At 43.7% G+C, this 15,058-nt stretch overlaps 1 protein-coding gene across 3 annotated transcripts in view; it reads left to right on the top strand.

Moving 5' to 3' along the window:
- TMEM131 (transmembrane protein 131) overlaps nucleotides 1-15,058 on the top strand; it is a 134,416-nt gene that overhangs the window by 14,403 nt on the left and 104,955 nt on the right. For all 3 annotated transcript variants that reach the window (XM_069970850.1, XM_069970849.1, XM_069970848.1), the window contains exon 2: nucleotides 11,092-11,153. In XM_069970850.1, coding sequence (XP_069826951.1) covers nucleotides 11,092-11,153 — 62 coding nt within the window. The remainder of the gene's footprint in view (nucleotides 1-11,091; nucleotides 11,154-15,058) is intronic.

Here is a 15,058-nt window from a genome sequence, read left to right as displayed (position 1 = left end):
TAACAGTGCCTGCAGTTTGGAAATGAATTGCAGCTGACAGATTCCCTTGTCTATAGCACTGTGTCATGCTTAAAGTGACTGTACCACCAGGCCCAGGCTGAAGCACTGGAGGCGGGCCGACCCACCCTTAGTGGGAGGAAACCCTAGCCCCTCTATGGTAGGGTTCCATTGATTCTAATGGAGTCACGTCATGGAGGCGCTGGGGTTTCTTCCCACTGGGGGTGGGTTGGCCCGCCTCCAGTGCTTCTGCCTGGGCCTGGTGGTACAGTCACTTTAACCCTTTCAAGCAAAAGTCAGTAAATTTACCGGCCTGCTTCAGATGCTCACTGTTTAGACAAACAGTGACCGGGAGCTGCAACTAAACTTTCAGCTGATAGCTGACAGTTTAGTGTAACTGCCACTGGACCCCCAAAGGGGGTTCAGCATCGGTAACTGCTGGCTTTGGTGGATCAGTAACGGTAATTGGTTTTGTAAAAGACACATAGGATTAGGCTAGGTTCACACTGCGTTTTCAGCATCTGTTTAACGGATCCGTTTTTTTTAACGTCCAGAAAAATAGGGTCAGCAACGTTTTTTGGTCCGTTTTGGTCCGACAAAAAAAACGGATCCGTTTTTTTTTATAATGGAAGTCAATGGAAAAACGGATGCACACAAATGAATCCGTTTTTTGCAATCCGTTTTTCATGCGTTTTTTGCAAAAAACGGATGCGTTAAACGGATGCTGAAAACGCAGTGTGAACCTAGCCTTACATTGGAATCTCTGGAAAGAAAATGCAAATGTTAACTTTTCACTCTTACTTTGCAGTTATTCCTGTGAAATACAGAAAGGGTTAAATAACTGAATGAATGTAAATTTAAATACTTGAAAGAGTGAAGATTTCAAAATGGGTTAAATTGTGGGGGGTTTTAGTATACAGGCCTCTAAAATATACTCCAAAACTGAACTGGTGCCTAAAGAATGTCTGAGTTTGAAATTTTCACGAACATTTTGAAAATTGCTACTAAACATTTACGGCCTCTAACATCCCAAATAAGTAAAAGCATATTCACCAAATGCTTTTAAAATAAAGTAGACATGTTATAGATATGAATTAATAAATAATGTAGTATTACTATTTTCCTTATTGGCAGAGACTTTCAAATGTAGAGAATGCGCTTTTTTTTACATTTTAATGGTGCGTTCACACCTACAGGATCTGCAGCTGATTTTCTGCAGCAGATTTCATTTAAATAACTGAACACAGCATCAAATCTGCTGCAGATCCTGTAGGTGTGAACGCACCCTTTAACAACATTTTGGAGTTATTCACAAAAAAATTCTAAAGCTATCAACACAAATTTATCACTAACATAAAGTAGAATATGTAACAAAAAACATGTGTGAATCTAGCCTAAGACACTCTTCAAGCTCTTCTGTAGATGTGCTATATAATATTATATCATTCTTGTACTTCCGCTAATGCTGGTTTATTATTCTGAGGTTTTAGTCATAAATTTTTCAGTTTTGTTATTACACTGAAATGTTTTGATATTGGCCGCCCCCAGTCACTACTAAAAAATGTTGGAATTCAGTCTTGAGTGCCTAAAAGGCTGTGTGGTGTTTCTTACCTTCCAACAAAAACTTTTTAAGACCTGTAAGCCATTGTATGACACGTGTCGGGAACAGTTTTACAATGCTTTGAATCTCCTCATCCCTCATGAATCAGCATTACTCACAGCTGAACATCTTTCAGACAAAAATGGGGTGAGCTTATGTGCTCACTGTCTTGACTGGAGTCCTGTACTGATTTACATTTAGCAAAAGGATAACTGGGTCTTTAAGAAAATCTAAGTTTAGGTTTGGCATCCATTTAGTGTCTGTTGTTGTCAATATACTGTTGGTTTTATTTTTATTATTTTTGACCCATGTATTGATTTGCCTGGTTTCTTGCGGCCTTTGGTTCTAGTGTTATTGTTGAGGCCTGCTGCCGGTAGGTAACTTGTATATGACAGCGGCTGGCTCATCTGATGACAGTGATAGCATACGTGGCAGGTGAGTCTTCAGGCAGACACAGCCAGCTGGATTTAGTTGCAGTTACGATGTCATTACTCATTTTAAGGGCATCAACTCTTGCCCTTTGGTTAGCAGTTCTGGCAGTCATTCAGAACAGGCCTCTCTAAAGGGAGCTTACATTTTCTTAATACAGCAATTCATTCCTTGGATTTAGTTTTTGGTGTGGTTTCCTCCAGTGCATTTCAGGAACACTTCTTTAAGTGCGTGTTTCACAGATATCCAGGATATTTAACAGGTCGCAGCCTGTGATATAATGACTACATTGTCAGACTACCTCTCTGGCTTATGTGCTGCAATCCAGAAACATTTAGGCCTTGTTCATATCTGCATCTGAGGTTCTGTTAGGAGCCCCTGGTTTCATAAAAATGCTGGGCAAAACTTGTTTATGAAAAAGCAAATGCAATATTAGGAAGTAAGTGAAGCGCGGACACAAGCTGTAAGGCTGGGTTCACACTGTTTTTGCAATTAGTTTTTTCGCGAAAAAGTGGTAAACCACGTTTTTTGTGTAAAAAAAAAAAAAATGCGTTTTGATCCTTTTTCTTTTATAATGGAAGTCAACGGAGAAAGGATAAAGACTGATTCACTCAAATGCATTTGTTTTTTTTTTTTCATTTTTTTTTCTCATAAAACATATGGAAAAAAAAACTGTTTGCAAAAAACGCAGTGTGAACCCAGCCGAACTTATGATGGCAGTGTGCACAGAGTTCAGCTCACCCTATTTGCAGAAATTCACCCTACCTGGTGCATGGCAGTGTAGTGTTCACAACTTCCAACCAAGGGAAAAGTAATGGTCCTTTTACACGGAGCAATAATTTGCCCTGTTGATCATTTAACGACTTTGAGGCAACGATTTGGTTTTTAAAACGATCAACGTTTAGACGGAGAGATAAATCGTTTGAAAAAAACGTAATTGTGGTTGTTTTAATATCATTTAAGCCCATCTCACACATAAGGTGAATCTGTAAAAGACTGTTTAGACAAAGCAATCAGCGAATTATCAGTGAGCGACCAACAATGATTTGAGAACATGTTGAAAGATCACGATGATCAATTTCTCGCTCTTCGCTTGATCGTTTGCTGTGTTTACACGAGCCGATTATCGCTCAAATGCAATCATATTTCAACGACAATCGCTTTGTCTAGATACATCATAAGCCAGCAAACCAATGCTTTTTATTGATTACAGTTTTGTAATAAAAACAGGCTCCATGCAGAAAGATATTGCTGTTGCAATATGTAATAAAAAAAAAAGGCACTTGACAAAATAGCACAACGACCTGGGGTCGCCAGCCACGCACATACTTCATTGCCCTGCTACCTCCACATACTACCTTCTCCATACAGGAGTGCTACCTTTCATGTACACAGATCCCCTAACAAAGGTGTAGCTTACATCAAAATAGCGGGATACACTTCTTCAGTAAACGTGCTCAAAGTTTTTTAGCATTTAGAAAACCTTTATCTCCATCCATTTTTGTGGCCGACTAAAGCCCTGTTACACTAAACGATTATCGGCCTTACTTGGAACGAAGGAGAAGTGAGCGCTGACCTGACGGGTAGTAAAGTCAGTCAATGAAGGTGGATGAGAGGATCTGGCTTGTAATCTTCATCTATTTTCATCCCAAAGTTGTTTTAGATGCATTCACACGTTCCATGTTCGCCTTGTGAAGCACGGACGACTGCTCTGTCACTACAGTGCAGCGGAGATTCAAACTGTGTCCCGGCTCCCAGCATTATATTAATGCATCATGCCGGCAGGGAAACACTCCAGTACAGGGATTCCCCGTCCGTGTCTCCCGTGCTTGACTGAGTGAGCAATGCAGCCTTAAAGTCATGACCCAAACCATGTGCACAGAGGCATTTACCTAACCCCCCCCCCCCACACACACATACACACATACACACACACACATACACACACACACATACACACACACACACACCAAAATTGACACCAAATGACACCAAAACACCTTGATGTATGAACCAAATTCACGATGAATGGGATTTGGCATTGGTTGATTTAATCCAATGAGTCTTTGTTCCTATATATGAGGCCATGTTCCCTTCTTGCTAAACCCTACAAGCTTTTGTGAGAGGTGAGAAAAGCTGCAACACAAAGGAGTAGCATATGCCATCGTTTGTGACTTTTCCTTGGAGTAACACGTGAAGGTACTGAATCACATCATGGTTCTCTGAGCCGGGGATACCTTCCTCCGTTGCTGCCCTCGTATAGTCGTGTGGTTTTAAACAGTTTTTTTCTTGTGTGACAGCAAACATCCTGTCCTCATTTCTCATCTAGCAGTAAAAAAGCTTGTTAGCATGGTATTCTATATGGCATCTGCCCTGTAATTTCCTGTACTAATCGAAGGCTGAGGAGGCAGGTGAACCTATCAGTTGTAAATCCGTTCTGCACTTGATAATCTAGGGCCTGACTTTACACTGCGATGTAGCTATAGGTCAAATAATTTCCATCAAATGCTGTATAGTGTCAAATGGCTAATGCATACTGGACTGTGCAGAATGCTAATATAATACATCTGCGGAGTCACTAGATGGTGAATATGAGAATGTGAGATGAGAAGACGTGTGCAGTACACATTAACACATTCACCCCCCCCCCCACACACACACATATAGAGCCACACAGTTTAGGTTTATCATTCCTTTCTAGGTTGCTAATTTTCTTATTAGCAATGCCAGTTTACGAAAATCATCAGCTCTGATGGTGCGTTTACACAGACAGATTTATCTGACAGATTTTTGAAGCCAAAACCAGGAACAGACTATAAACAGAGAACAGGCCATATAGGAAAGATTGTGATTTCTCCTCTTTTCAAATCCATTCCTGGCTTTGGCTTCCAAAATTGGTCAGATAAATCTCTGTGTAAACGCACCATAAGGCTGTGTTCGCACATGGAATTTTTTGTTGGGTTTTAACAGTGATTTTGCAGAGATTTAAGCAAAACTGCCACATAATGGCACTGTTTTACCACAGTAACTCAAATTGTGGCAAAACTGCCATGTATGAACACAGCCTGAAGATAGCCATAGATAAATTTGATAGTCTGAACTTGCCAGTTTCAACAGTTTGCATATTACTTTGTGCTGCTTATGTTACATTAGATACTGATTACTTGGTTCCTATTTACAGCCAGTGGTGCATCACTATCTGGAGTTCAGATGGCTTTCATGTGGAAGTTACTTTAAAGTCATACAGATTTGTACATTTACTTAATTTAAAAATCTCAAGCCTTCCCATACTTATCAGCTGCTGTATGCCCCGCAGGAAGTGGCATATTCTTTCTGGTCTGACACATTGCTCTCTGCTGACATCTCTGTTTATGACGGAAACTGCATAGAGCAGGAGAGGATTTCTTTGGGAATTTGCTACTGCTGTGGATAATTCTAATGCACCACACTTACAGTAGTTGACTGCTTTATCTGGTCCCCCAGGGGCATATAGAAATGAATACAATTACAAGCAGTAAACTTCTAATTTCCTTTAAAATAAATAATGGATTTGGTAAATGATGTGCTGTAAGAAAAACATACTGCTGCAAACAAAACCGCCTATAGAATAAAGCTACATTTTTACATGAAAGAAATAGCTTGTAAGGCTGAGTGCACACTGCTTTTTTTTTGTCTCCTTTTCACTTTCTGTTCCAGTATATTTTATTTTGATGTATACAAAAATGTTGTCAACTATACAATTGTCTACAACACAGAAATGTGTATGTTGAAATCCATTTTGTTTTCTAGAATGGTGTAAGGATTCTAATGTGTAGCATACAGCAGCATCCATTACAGGCTTTGTCTGGGATAAATTCATACTTAGCCATGCTGCTGTGGCTGCCAGGCACATCTTAGTAATGTATACTCTCCTGTTCCCGGGCTACCAGGCACATCTTAGTAATGTATACTCTCCTGTTCCCGGGCTACCAGGCACATCTTAGTAATGTATACTCTCCTGTTCCCGGGCTACCAGGCACATCTTAGTAATGTATACTCTCCTGTTCCCGGGCTACCAGGCACATCTTAGTAATGTATACTCTCCTGTTCCCGGGCTACCAGGCACATCTTAGTAATGTATACTCTCCTTTTCCCGGGCTACCAGGCACATCTTAGTAATGTATACTCTCCTGTTCCCGGGCTACCAGGCACATCTTAGTAATGTATACTCTCCTTTTCCCGGGCTACCAGGCACATCTTAGTAATGTATACTCTCCTGTTCCCGGGCTACCAGGCACATCTTAGTAATGTATACTCTCCTGTTCCCGGGCTACCAGGCACATCTTAGTAATGTATACTCTCCTGTTCCCGGGCTACCAGGCACATCTTAGTAATGTATACTCTCCTGTTCCCGGGCTACCAGGCACATCTTAGTAATGTATACTCTCCTGTTCCCGGGCTACCAGGCACATCTTAGTAATGTATACTCTCCTGTTCCCGGGCTACCAGGCACATCTTAGTAATGTATACTCTCCTGTTCCCGGGCTACCAGGCACATCTCAGTAATGTATACTCTCCTGTTCCCGGGCTACCAGGCACATCTTAGTAATGTATACTCTCCTGTTCCCGGGCTACCAGGCACATCTTAGTAATGTATACTCTCCTGTTCCCGGGCTACCAGGCACATCTTAGTAATGTATACTCTCCTGTTCCCGGGCTACCAGGCACATCTTAGTAATGTATACTCTCCTGTTCCCGGGCTACCAGGCACATCTCAGTAATGTATACTCTCCTGTTCCCGGGCTACCAGGCACATCTCAGTAATGTATACTCTCCTGTTCCCGGGCTACCAGGCACATCTCAGTAATGTATACTCTCCTGTTCCCGGGCTACCAGGCACATCTCAGTAATGTATACTCTCCTGTTCCCGGGCTACCAGGCACATCTCAGTAATGTATACTCTCCTGTTCCCGGGCTACCAGGCACATCTCAGTAATGTATACTCACCTGTTCCCGGGCTACCAGGCATATCTCAGTAATGTATACTCACCTGTTCCCGTGTTGCCAGGCACATCTCAGTAATGTATACTCGCCTGTACCTGGGCCACTGGCTCTATGCTGAGAGTCGACTTACTGTGAAAGTGGCACGTCATTGGATGTTTTGAAAACGCTGATGGTGGCGGAGAGCTGGCAGCCCAGGAACAGGTATAATATTACTGAGATGTCCCTGGCAGCCCCATCAGCATGGCTAAGTGTGAATTTTCACGTTAAATAGCAATGTGTGTATATATACGGTGTAACTTTTTTTTTTTTTTTTCCTGGTGTTACTGCTAAAATACTTCCGTCCTTTCTGAGACTGTTGTCTAATGGTCCCCATACACCTTATACTTTTCTCGATGGGTTTGGCTATCAATATGAGGTGTACTGGGCTCTCCCAAACATCCACCAACAGATGATGTATGTAGAGAAAGGGGTCGGGCATGATGGAAACTCACTGGCTGACCCCTGGCTGCAGCTTAAAGAGGTAGTTAACTTTCAAATCAACTGGTGCCAAAGATTTGTCATTTACTTCTATTAAAATCTTAAGTCTTCCAGTACTTATCAGCTACTGTATGCCCTGCACTATTCTTTCCAGTCTGGAGAGCAGGAAATATTTTTATGGAGATTTGCTGCTGCTCTGGACAGTTCCTGACATGAACAGAGTTGGCAGCAGAGAGCACTGTGTCGGACTGGAAAAAATACACCACTTCCTGCAGGGCATACAGCAGCTGATAAGTAATTGAAGTCTTGAGATTTTTTAATAAAAGTAAATTACAAATCTCTGGCACGTTTAGGACGCTCTTTTTTGATGAACTACCTCTTTAACCCTTCCCATAGAGCCCAGCCATGCTTGATCGTTCCTGTGTACAGGGAGGACAGTTGCCAAATGAGAGAGCTAACTGACTGACAGAGGAGCGATCATTTAGCTGTTAGTTATTGATGGTGGATGGGGACCTTTGCAGTCCATAAACTGGTCCATTAAGTTCTGCTCACACGGGGCAAAACAGGTGGAATTCTTTGCTGTGGAATCCCGCCAGCCTTCCTGTCATAATGACAGTCTATGGGAGGTTCACACGCCTCCTCCCTTTGCACTCAAGAATGGACGTGTTCATTCTTCAGCACTAAGACAGCGAGAGAGGAGGCGCGCAAGCCTCCCATAGACTGTCATTATGACAGGGAGGCTGGCGGAGAACTTGATGTGTATGGAGCCTTATACTTTACTATAAATAGCTGTACAATTGGGACCCTGTTGTTCAGGGGGTAACTAGAAACAAATGTCAGATAAGCCTAATGAGGATGACTACTATAGAACTATCATACGTCCACTACAACATGTAGGAATTCTACATGTTGAAACAATCACAGGACAGACGTGATGATGTCATCAGAAGCGGCCCCAACCAATAAACATTACAGATGATGACAAGAAACAACAATCTTTCACTCATACCGCTGTCATACCTAAATGTCTGACCCAGACTTACTAGAAAAGCTGATTTTTTTTTTTTGTGTTCTTTACCATAAAAAAATGGTGATAAACCTCCTATTTTTTTGTCTTAGCACTCTTTCACAATTGTTTCTGTGTGCTCGCCGGATTCTTCTATTTAATAGGTGCAGTCTTGCTGTTATACAATGGTTTGTGCTCTGTGGTTAAAACTTACATAGAACTAAAAATGTTGTTCTTTGTCACCTTTGCCACAAGTAATGGCAGCTTCTTTCCTGCCTATATAGTCTTCCAGATCCGGAGGAGATAACAGTAGGTGCCATTTCCTTCACTGGCGTTTTCATATGTAAGAATATGTCTTAGAAGCATGATATTGTTGGGAAAGACAGTGCTTTCATGTTCCTATAGAATAATGGCCACTTGTGCTTAGCTTTGTTACAAGAATACCCAGACAGTACTTTGATCGGAGTGTATTGCTTATAAAACTCAAAGCAATCTTCTGTGTTCTTTGGGGAAGCCAGATGCAAGTGTTTATTTCCCTGCGGTGACACCACAGGGGAAATAAACTAATAAGCTGTGCCTATTAAAAGCAATGGGCTGTCTGCATAACACACACATGTGCAGTCCTCCAGAGCAGGCTTCACCATACTGACTAAATATTATATGTCAACGCAGCCTAAAGAAGGAAATCAAAGTGACTGATAACATGTTTTCTTCAAGGGGTGCTCAGGTGGGGAAATGGAAAAAAAAATAAAATTATACAGATATACACTTACAGAGTGGTCTCTAGATAGAGAGGTCTGCAGCAGTACAGTAACAGGTTTTACCTACCTGACACTGTGTAAAGGTTATAATTTAAAGGGAACCTGTCACCCCCCGTGCCGGGGTGACAGGCTCCCGACCCCCCGTTAGAGCCCCCTATACTCACCTAATCCCGCCGGGTCCCGCTTCTGGAGGTGGTCGGGTGATGAAGATCTCAGCCGCTGCAGCCTGGCGCGCGCGCTGAGAGATGAGTCCAACACCCATAGAGAATGACAGGAGAGTCCAGCGCTCCGTCATTCTCTATGAGCGTTGGACTCATCTCTCAGCGCGCGCTCCGGGCTGCCGCGGCTGAGATCTTCATCACCCGACCACCTCCAGAAGCGGGACCCGGCGGGATTAGGTAAGTATAGGGGGCTCTAACGGGGGTCGGGAGCCTGTCACCCCGGCACGGGGGGTGACAGGTTCCCTTTAAAAAAAAAACTTTTAGGTAAGCGAAACAAGAAGTCAGTTGTTGTTGTTGTTGTTGTTGTTGTTGTTGTTGTTGTTATTTATGCTGCTTATGCTCGTTTATCCGGAGCGATTATCGTTCGAATTTGCAAGATAACGATCGAATTTGAACGATAATCGTACGTATAGAAGCAGCGAACGATTTTACCCCGGCAGCAGTGAAGAGGTACACGGCCACTTGGGGCCAATGGCTCCTATTCCTAGATTCTGATTCTTATAGAACCGCCACGGCCTGAAACCGTCCTTCTGACCCTAGTTGCCCGAAGGGTGCCCCCCCCTCTTCTGCCGCCAGGGACAGCCTCTCTTTTATGATCCTCTTGTTGTCTTGTCCTCTCCTGTCCGGTGTGTTTTGTCTGTCGTCTTCTTGCTTCTGTCTCTCCTATCTCTGCAGTACAGCTTGCATATGATAGTACATTGTTTTTGTAATGACTTATGCTGAGATCGACCGGAATACTGATCCCGTTTTTTCTGGTCATGTTACGGATGTTGACATACTGTTCTTTGTTACAGTTCACGCTTACGATTGCATTCTGTGCATTTACATCATTCCTTGTATTTACCCCTTCCCCCCAGAGGGACTTGCCGTCCCGAGTTCCCATTTGTATTGTATACTCTCTTTTCTTGTCTTTGAAAATAAAAAACTTTAAATTAAAAAAAAAAAAAAAAAAAAAAAAAGAAGCAGCGAACGATTAAATGACGAGCGAGAAATCGTTAATTTTACAACATGTTCTTAAATCGTCGTTCGCAAAAAATTCGCAGATCGTTCTGTGAACAGTCGTTCATCCTTCAGAATACAGAATAATGTGAGGAATTTAATAATTGTTACTAGAGATGAGTGAATTTACATTACAAATGAAGCAAATAGCTTTGTTTGCTCGGTAGTCTGCTTATACACCGGCTGCCTTTCATCTCTTTGCCGCTCCACCCGGGTGCCTGGAAAAGGTGTATCCAGTCCTGGGAAACTGGGAGAAATTTCCCAGGACTGGATCCAGCCCTTTCAGGCACTTTGGGTAGAGCGGCACAGAGAACAAAGCCAACTGCCGAGCAAACAAAGCTTTTACCTCGTTTGTAGCGTAAATTCACTCACCTCTAAGGCTACATTCACACATCCGTCCATGTTTCATGTAATTGTCTGCTCCTTCTGGACTAAGTTGTCAGGTGAATTACGTAGACCAGGTTGAGCACAGGTTTAGGGAAAAAATGACTATTCCAAGGCTTTTCCCAGAAAAGTATACATGGGTGTGCTCAGCACCACCTGCTTTTCATTGATATTAGAAGATGTGTATGGTTGGTTAAGCCTAAACTCTAATGTTCTTCTTTCTTTTCTTTGCAGCATTCATACAGTCAGAAAATGTGATTGAAGTGCTTCGATTTGATGAAGGAGGCCTTTTAGAGGTAATGTTCTGATTCCATTAGTAATTGGAATAGGAAGACATGGGTGTTCTACAGTCACCTTGGGAACTATACATGTCTTACTAGCCCCCCATGTAACATTGAGTGGTATGGTAAAATACTTAAAGGGTTTGTATCCAGAATGTAAGATGGGCTACTTACCTAGCTTATGATTTACTAATGCAGTATATGATGAAACTTTACAAACATGGTGTAAAGTGAAACTGGCTCAGTTGCCCCTAGCAACCAATCAGATTCCATTTGTCATTTTTCTTTGGAAAATGAAAGGTGGAATCTGGTTGCTAGGGGCAACTGAGCCAGTTTCACTTTACACCATAGTTGATAAATCTCCCCCTGTGTGTTTACAGAGATATTAAAGGAAATCCATTAGCACCATACAACATATCTACCTTTAGGTACAATGTGATGGTCGCTGTAATCCTGAACATTGGTGCTTTTGGTTTTGACAATCTGCCGTCTGTTCCTTAGAAATGCATTAAAAACTTCAGCAAGTGGCTGCTGTCCACTGTCTGCCTCCTCATATATACTCATCACTGGCATTGCTGCTGACGTAGGTCCATAGAGTAGACAACTCCATCACTTTGTATTTTGTGTTTTTGAGGAGGGGAGGTGGCCAGAGAAAAATGGCCTTTTTATTTTGTGGAATAAATGACATTATATGAATAGTTCAGACATCTATACCAAATGTTTGTTATACTTGTGGGCCACAGCTCACATCAATTGGTGCCTCTACAGTAATTCTATATAAGATGTAGAATACTGTAATATATAAATGGTAAACGCTGTTTGCACATCCTGTCACTGTGCTAGCTACATACTAATCCTTAATTAAGTGCCAAGTCAGTAAACTGCATTCCTTGCACACCTGATGGGATGTCACTTGTGCCTGCACTAAAACAACGTGTTGTTCTGAGTCACGTCGGCTTAATAATATGTATTGTGTGAACTTAATGGCATGTTTACGCAGACAACATCTTTACATCCTGGTGTGATTGGAGGAGATTATGCAGTCTGCACATGTCACTCTCTATTAATAAAACAATTGTATCTAGTGGCAGCGTCAGGCTCCTCCTTTGTGTTGCTGCATAACATTGGAAGGGTTTTTGTTTTTTTTCTCCTTGTTGTATGGCTCATATTGTAGTGTGTATTTTTAAACTGGTGGTTTTAGTTTGTTTGTGTTATATATTTTTATAATTTAATAATAATAATAAAAATAATATAATAATAAATAATAATAAATATCACATTGCTGTATTATTTCTAGACCATTCTTAACCCCTTAGTGACCGCCGATAAGGCTTTTTACGGTGGTCACTAAGGGTCCTTATTCTGATGCCATCAGCTTTTTACGGCAATGGCAGAGAATAAGGCTGCAGGGCCGGGACGGCCCCCACCCCATCCCCCCAGCTACCGGAGGTAGCTGAGGGGTTGGGGCAGTGTGTGGGGTCCGTCCTGCCCCCCCCCCCCCAACAGACGATCGCCGCTATTAACGTTATAACGGCGGCCGTCGGTAAAGGGGATTACCGGTGCCGCCGCCTTTCATCTCCCCCCGCCGTGAATCCACGGCGGGGGGAGATGAAATAAGTGTCCCCCAGACCTCAGATCAGCCCCCACCTAGTAGGGCGATCACTAACCCCCCTCCCCCGGCGGCCATCATTTCCAAGATGGCTGCCGCCATCCCTGCGAACAAACGATGGAAAAGTTTAAATGAATGAAAGCCCAATGCTCTCCGCCACCGGAGGTAGCGGAGAGCATGGGGCAGTGATCGGGGACCCCCCTGTGGGGTCCCGGTACAAGCAATCAGCGGTATATACTATATACCGCTGATCGCTTGTACCATGTGCCGCCGGCACTTTTTATCCCCTGTCACCATGAATGATTGGTGACAGGGGATAAAAAGTGATGTCACCCCCGTCCCCCAGTCACCCCCCTTTCCCCATATACATTACCTGATCCTGGAGCTCCTTCCTCCTCGGCGTCCTGGCTGGTTGTGAAGTGCGCATGCTCTCCACAACCAGCCAACTCTGGAAAATTTAAAGTGACAGAGACCAATTTCTCTGTCACTGAACTATGATTACTGTGATAGAAAATATCACAGTAATCATAGTAATACAGTGAAAATGAATGTATAAAGTCCAAAAAGTGACAAACATACAAAAAAAATAAAACACACTTTTTATTATAGTAATAATTGCAGTTTACCCGCACGTTGCCCCTGACCACCGCACGTTGCCCCTGACCACCGCACGTTGCCCCTGACCACCGCACGTTGCCCCTGACCACCGCACGTTGCCCCTGACCACCGCACGTTGCCCCTGACCACCGCACGTTGCCCCTGACCACCGCACGTTGCCCCTGACCACCGCACGTTGCCCCTGACCCCCTCCAGATTGCCCCTGACCCCCTCCAGATTGCCCCTGACCCCCTCCAGATTGCCCCTGACCCCCTCCAGATTGCCCCTGACCCCCTCCAGATTGCCCCTGACCCCCTCCAGATTGCCCCTGACCCCCTCCAGATTGCCCCTGACCCCCTCCAGATTGCCCCTGACCCCCTCCAGATTGCCCCTGACCCCCTCCAGATTGCCCCTGACCCCCTCCAGATTGCCCCTGACCCCCTCCAGATTGCCCCTGACCCCCTCCAGATTGCCCCTGACCCCCTCCAGATTGCCCCTGACCCCCTCCAGATTGCCCCTGACCCCCTCCAGATTGCCCCTGACCCCCTCCAGATTGCCCCTGACCCCCTCCAGATTGCCCGTAATGCACATAACCCCCCCAGGTTTCCCGTAATCACTGCAGATTACATGTAACCCCCCAGATTGCCTCTGAGCACCGCACGTTGCCTCTGAGCACCCCCAGATTACAGGTACCCACCCGAGATTACCTATAAGCACTCAGTTTATCCGTAACCACCCCAGATTGCCCGTAACCACCCCACATTACCTGTAATCTCATTTTTTTATTTTATTTTAGTAACTGCGCTATTCTAATAACCATTACTAGCTGCGGTTTTGCTCCAGTAAATTGGCGCTCCCTTCCTTCTGAGCCCTGCTGTGTGCCCATACAGTGGTTTATGCCCACATATGAGGTACCGTTTTACTCAGGAGAACCTGCGTTACAGATTTTGGGGTACGTTTTCTCTCCTGTTCCTCGTCAAATTGAGAAATTTCAAACTAAACCAACATATTATTGGAAAAATTCGAGTTTTTCATTTTTACTGGCCAATTTTAAATACTTTCCTCTAATACCTGTGGGGTCAAAATGGTCACCACACCCCAAGATGAATTCTTTGAGGGGTGCACTTTCCAAAATGGAGTGACTTTTGGGGGGGAATCTATTCTGCTGACACTACAGGGGCACTGCAAATGCACCTGGCGCTCAAACTTCTTCAGAAAAATCTGCACTGAAAATGCTAATTGGCGCCCCTTCCCTTCTGAGCCTGGCTGTGTGTCCATACAGTGGTTTATGCCACATATGGGGTACCGTTCTACTCAGGAGAACCTGCTTTACATATATTGGGGTGACATTTCTCTCCTGTTCCTCGTGAAATTGAGAAATTTCAAACTAAACCAACATATTATTGGAAAAATTCGAGTTTTTCATTTTTACTGTCTAATTTTGAATACTTTCCTCTAATACCTGTGGGGTGAAAATGCTCACCACACCCCAAAATGAATTCTCTGAGGGGTGTACTTTCCAAAATGGAGTGACTTATTGGGAGATTTTACTCTGCTGGCACTACAGGGGCGCTGCAAACGGACCTGGCGCTCAGAAACTTCTTCAGCAAAATCTGCATTGAAAAAGCTAATTGGCGCACCTTCCCTTCTGAGCCCTCCTGTGTGCCCATACAGTGGTTTACACCCACATATGGGGTACCATTGTACTCAGGAG

Source organism: Dendropsophus ebraccatus, chromosome 5 (assembly GCF_027789765.1).
Source record: "Dendropsophus ebraccatus isolate aDenEbr1 chromosome 5, aDenEbr1.pat, whole genome shotgun sequence".
Taxonomy (NCBI): domain Eukaryota; kingdom Metazoa; phylum Chordata; class Amphibia; order Anura; family Hylidae; genus Dendropsophus; species Dendropsophus ebraccatus.
Note: the sequence above shows the minus strand (reverse complement) of the source record. Positions and strands in the feature narration are given on the sequence as shown.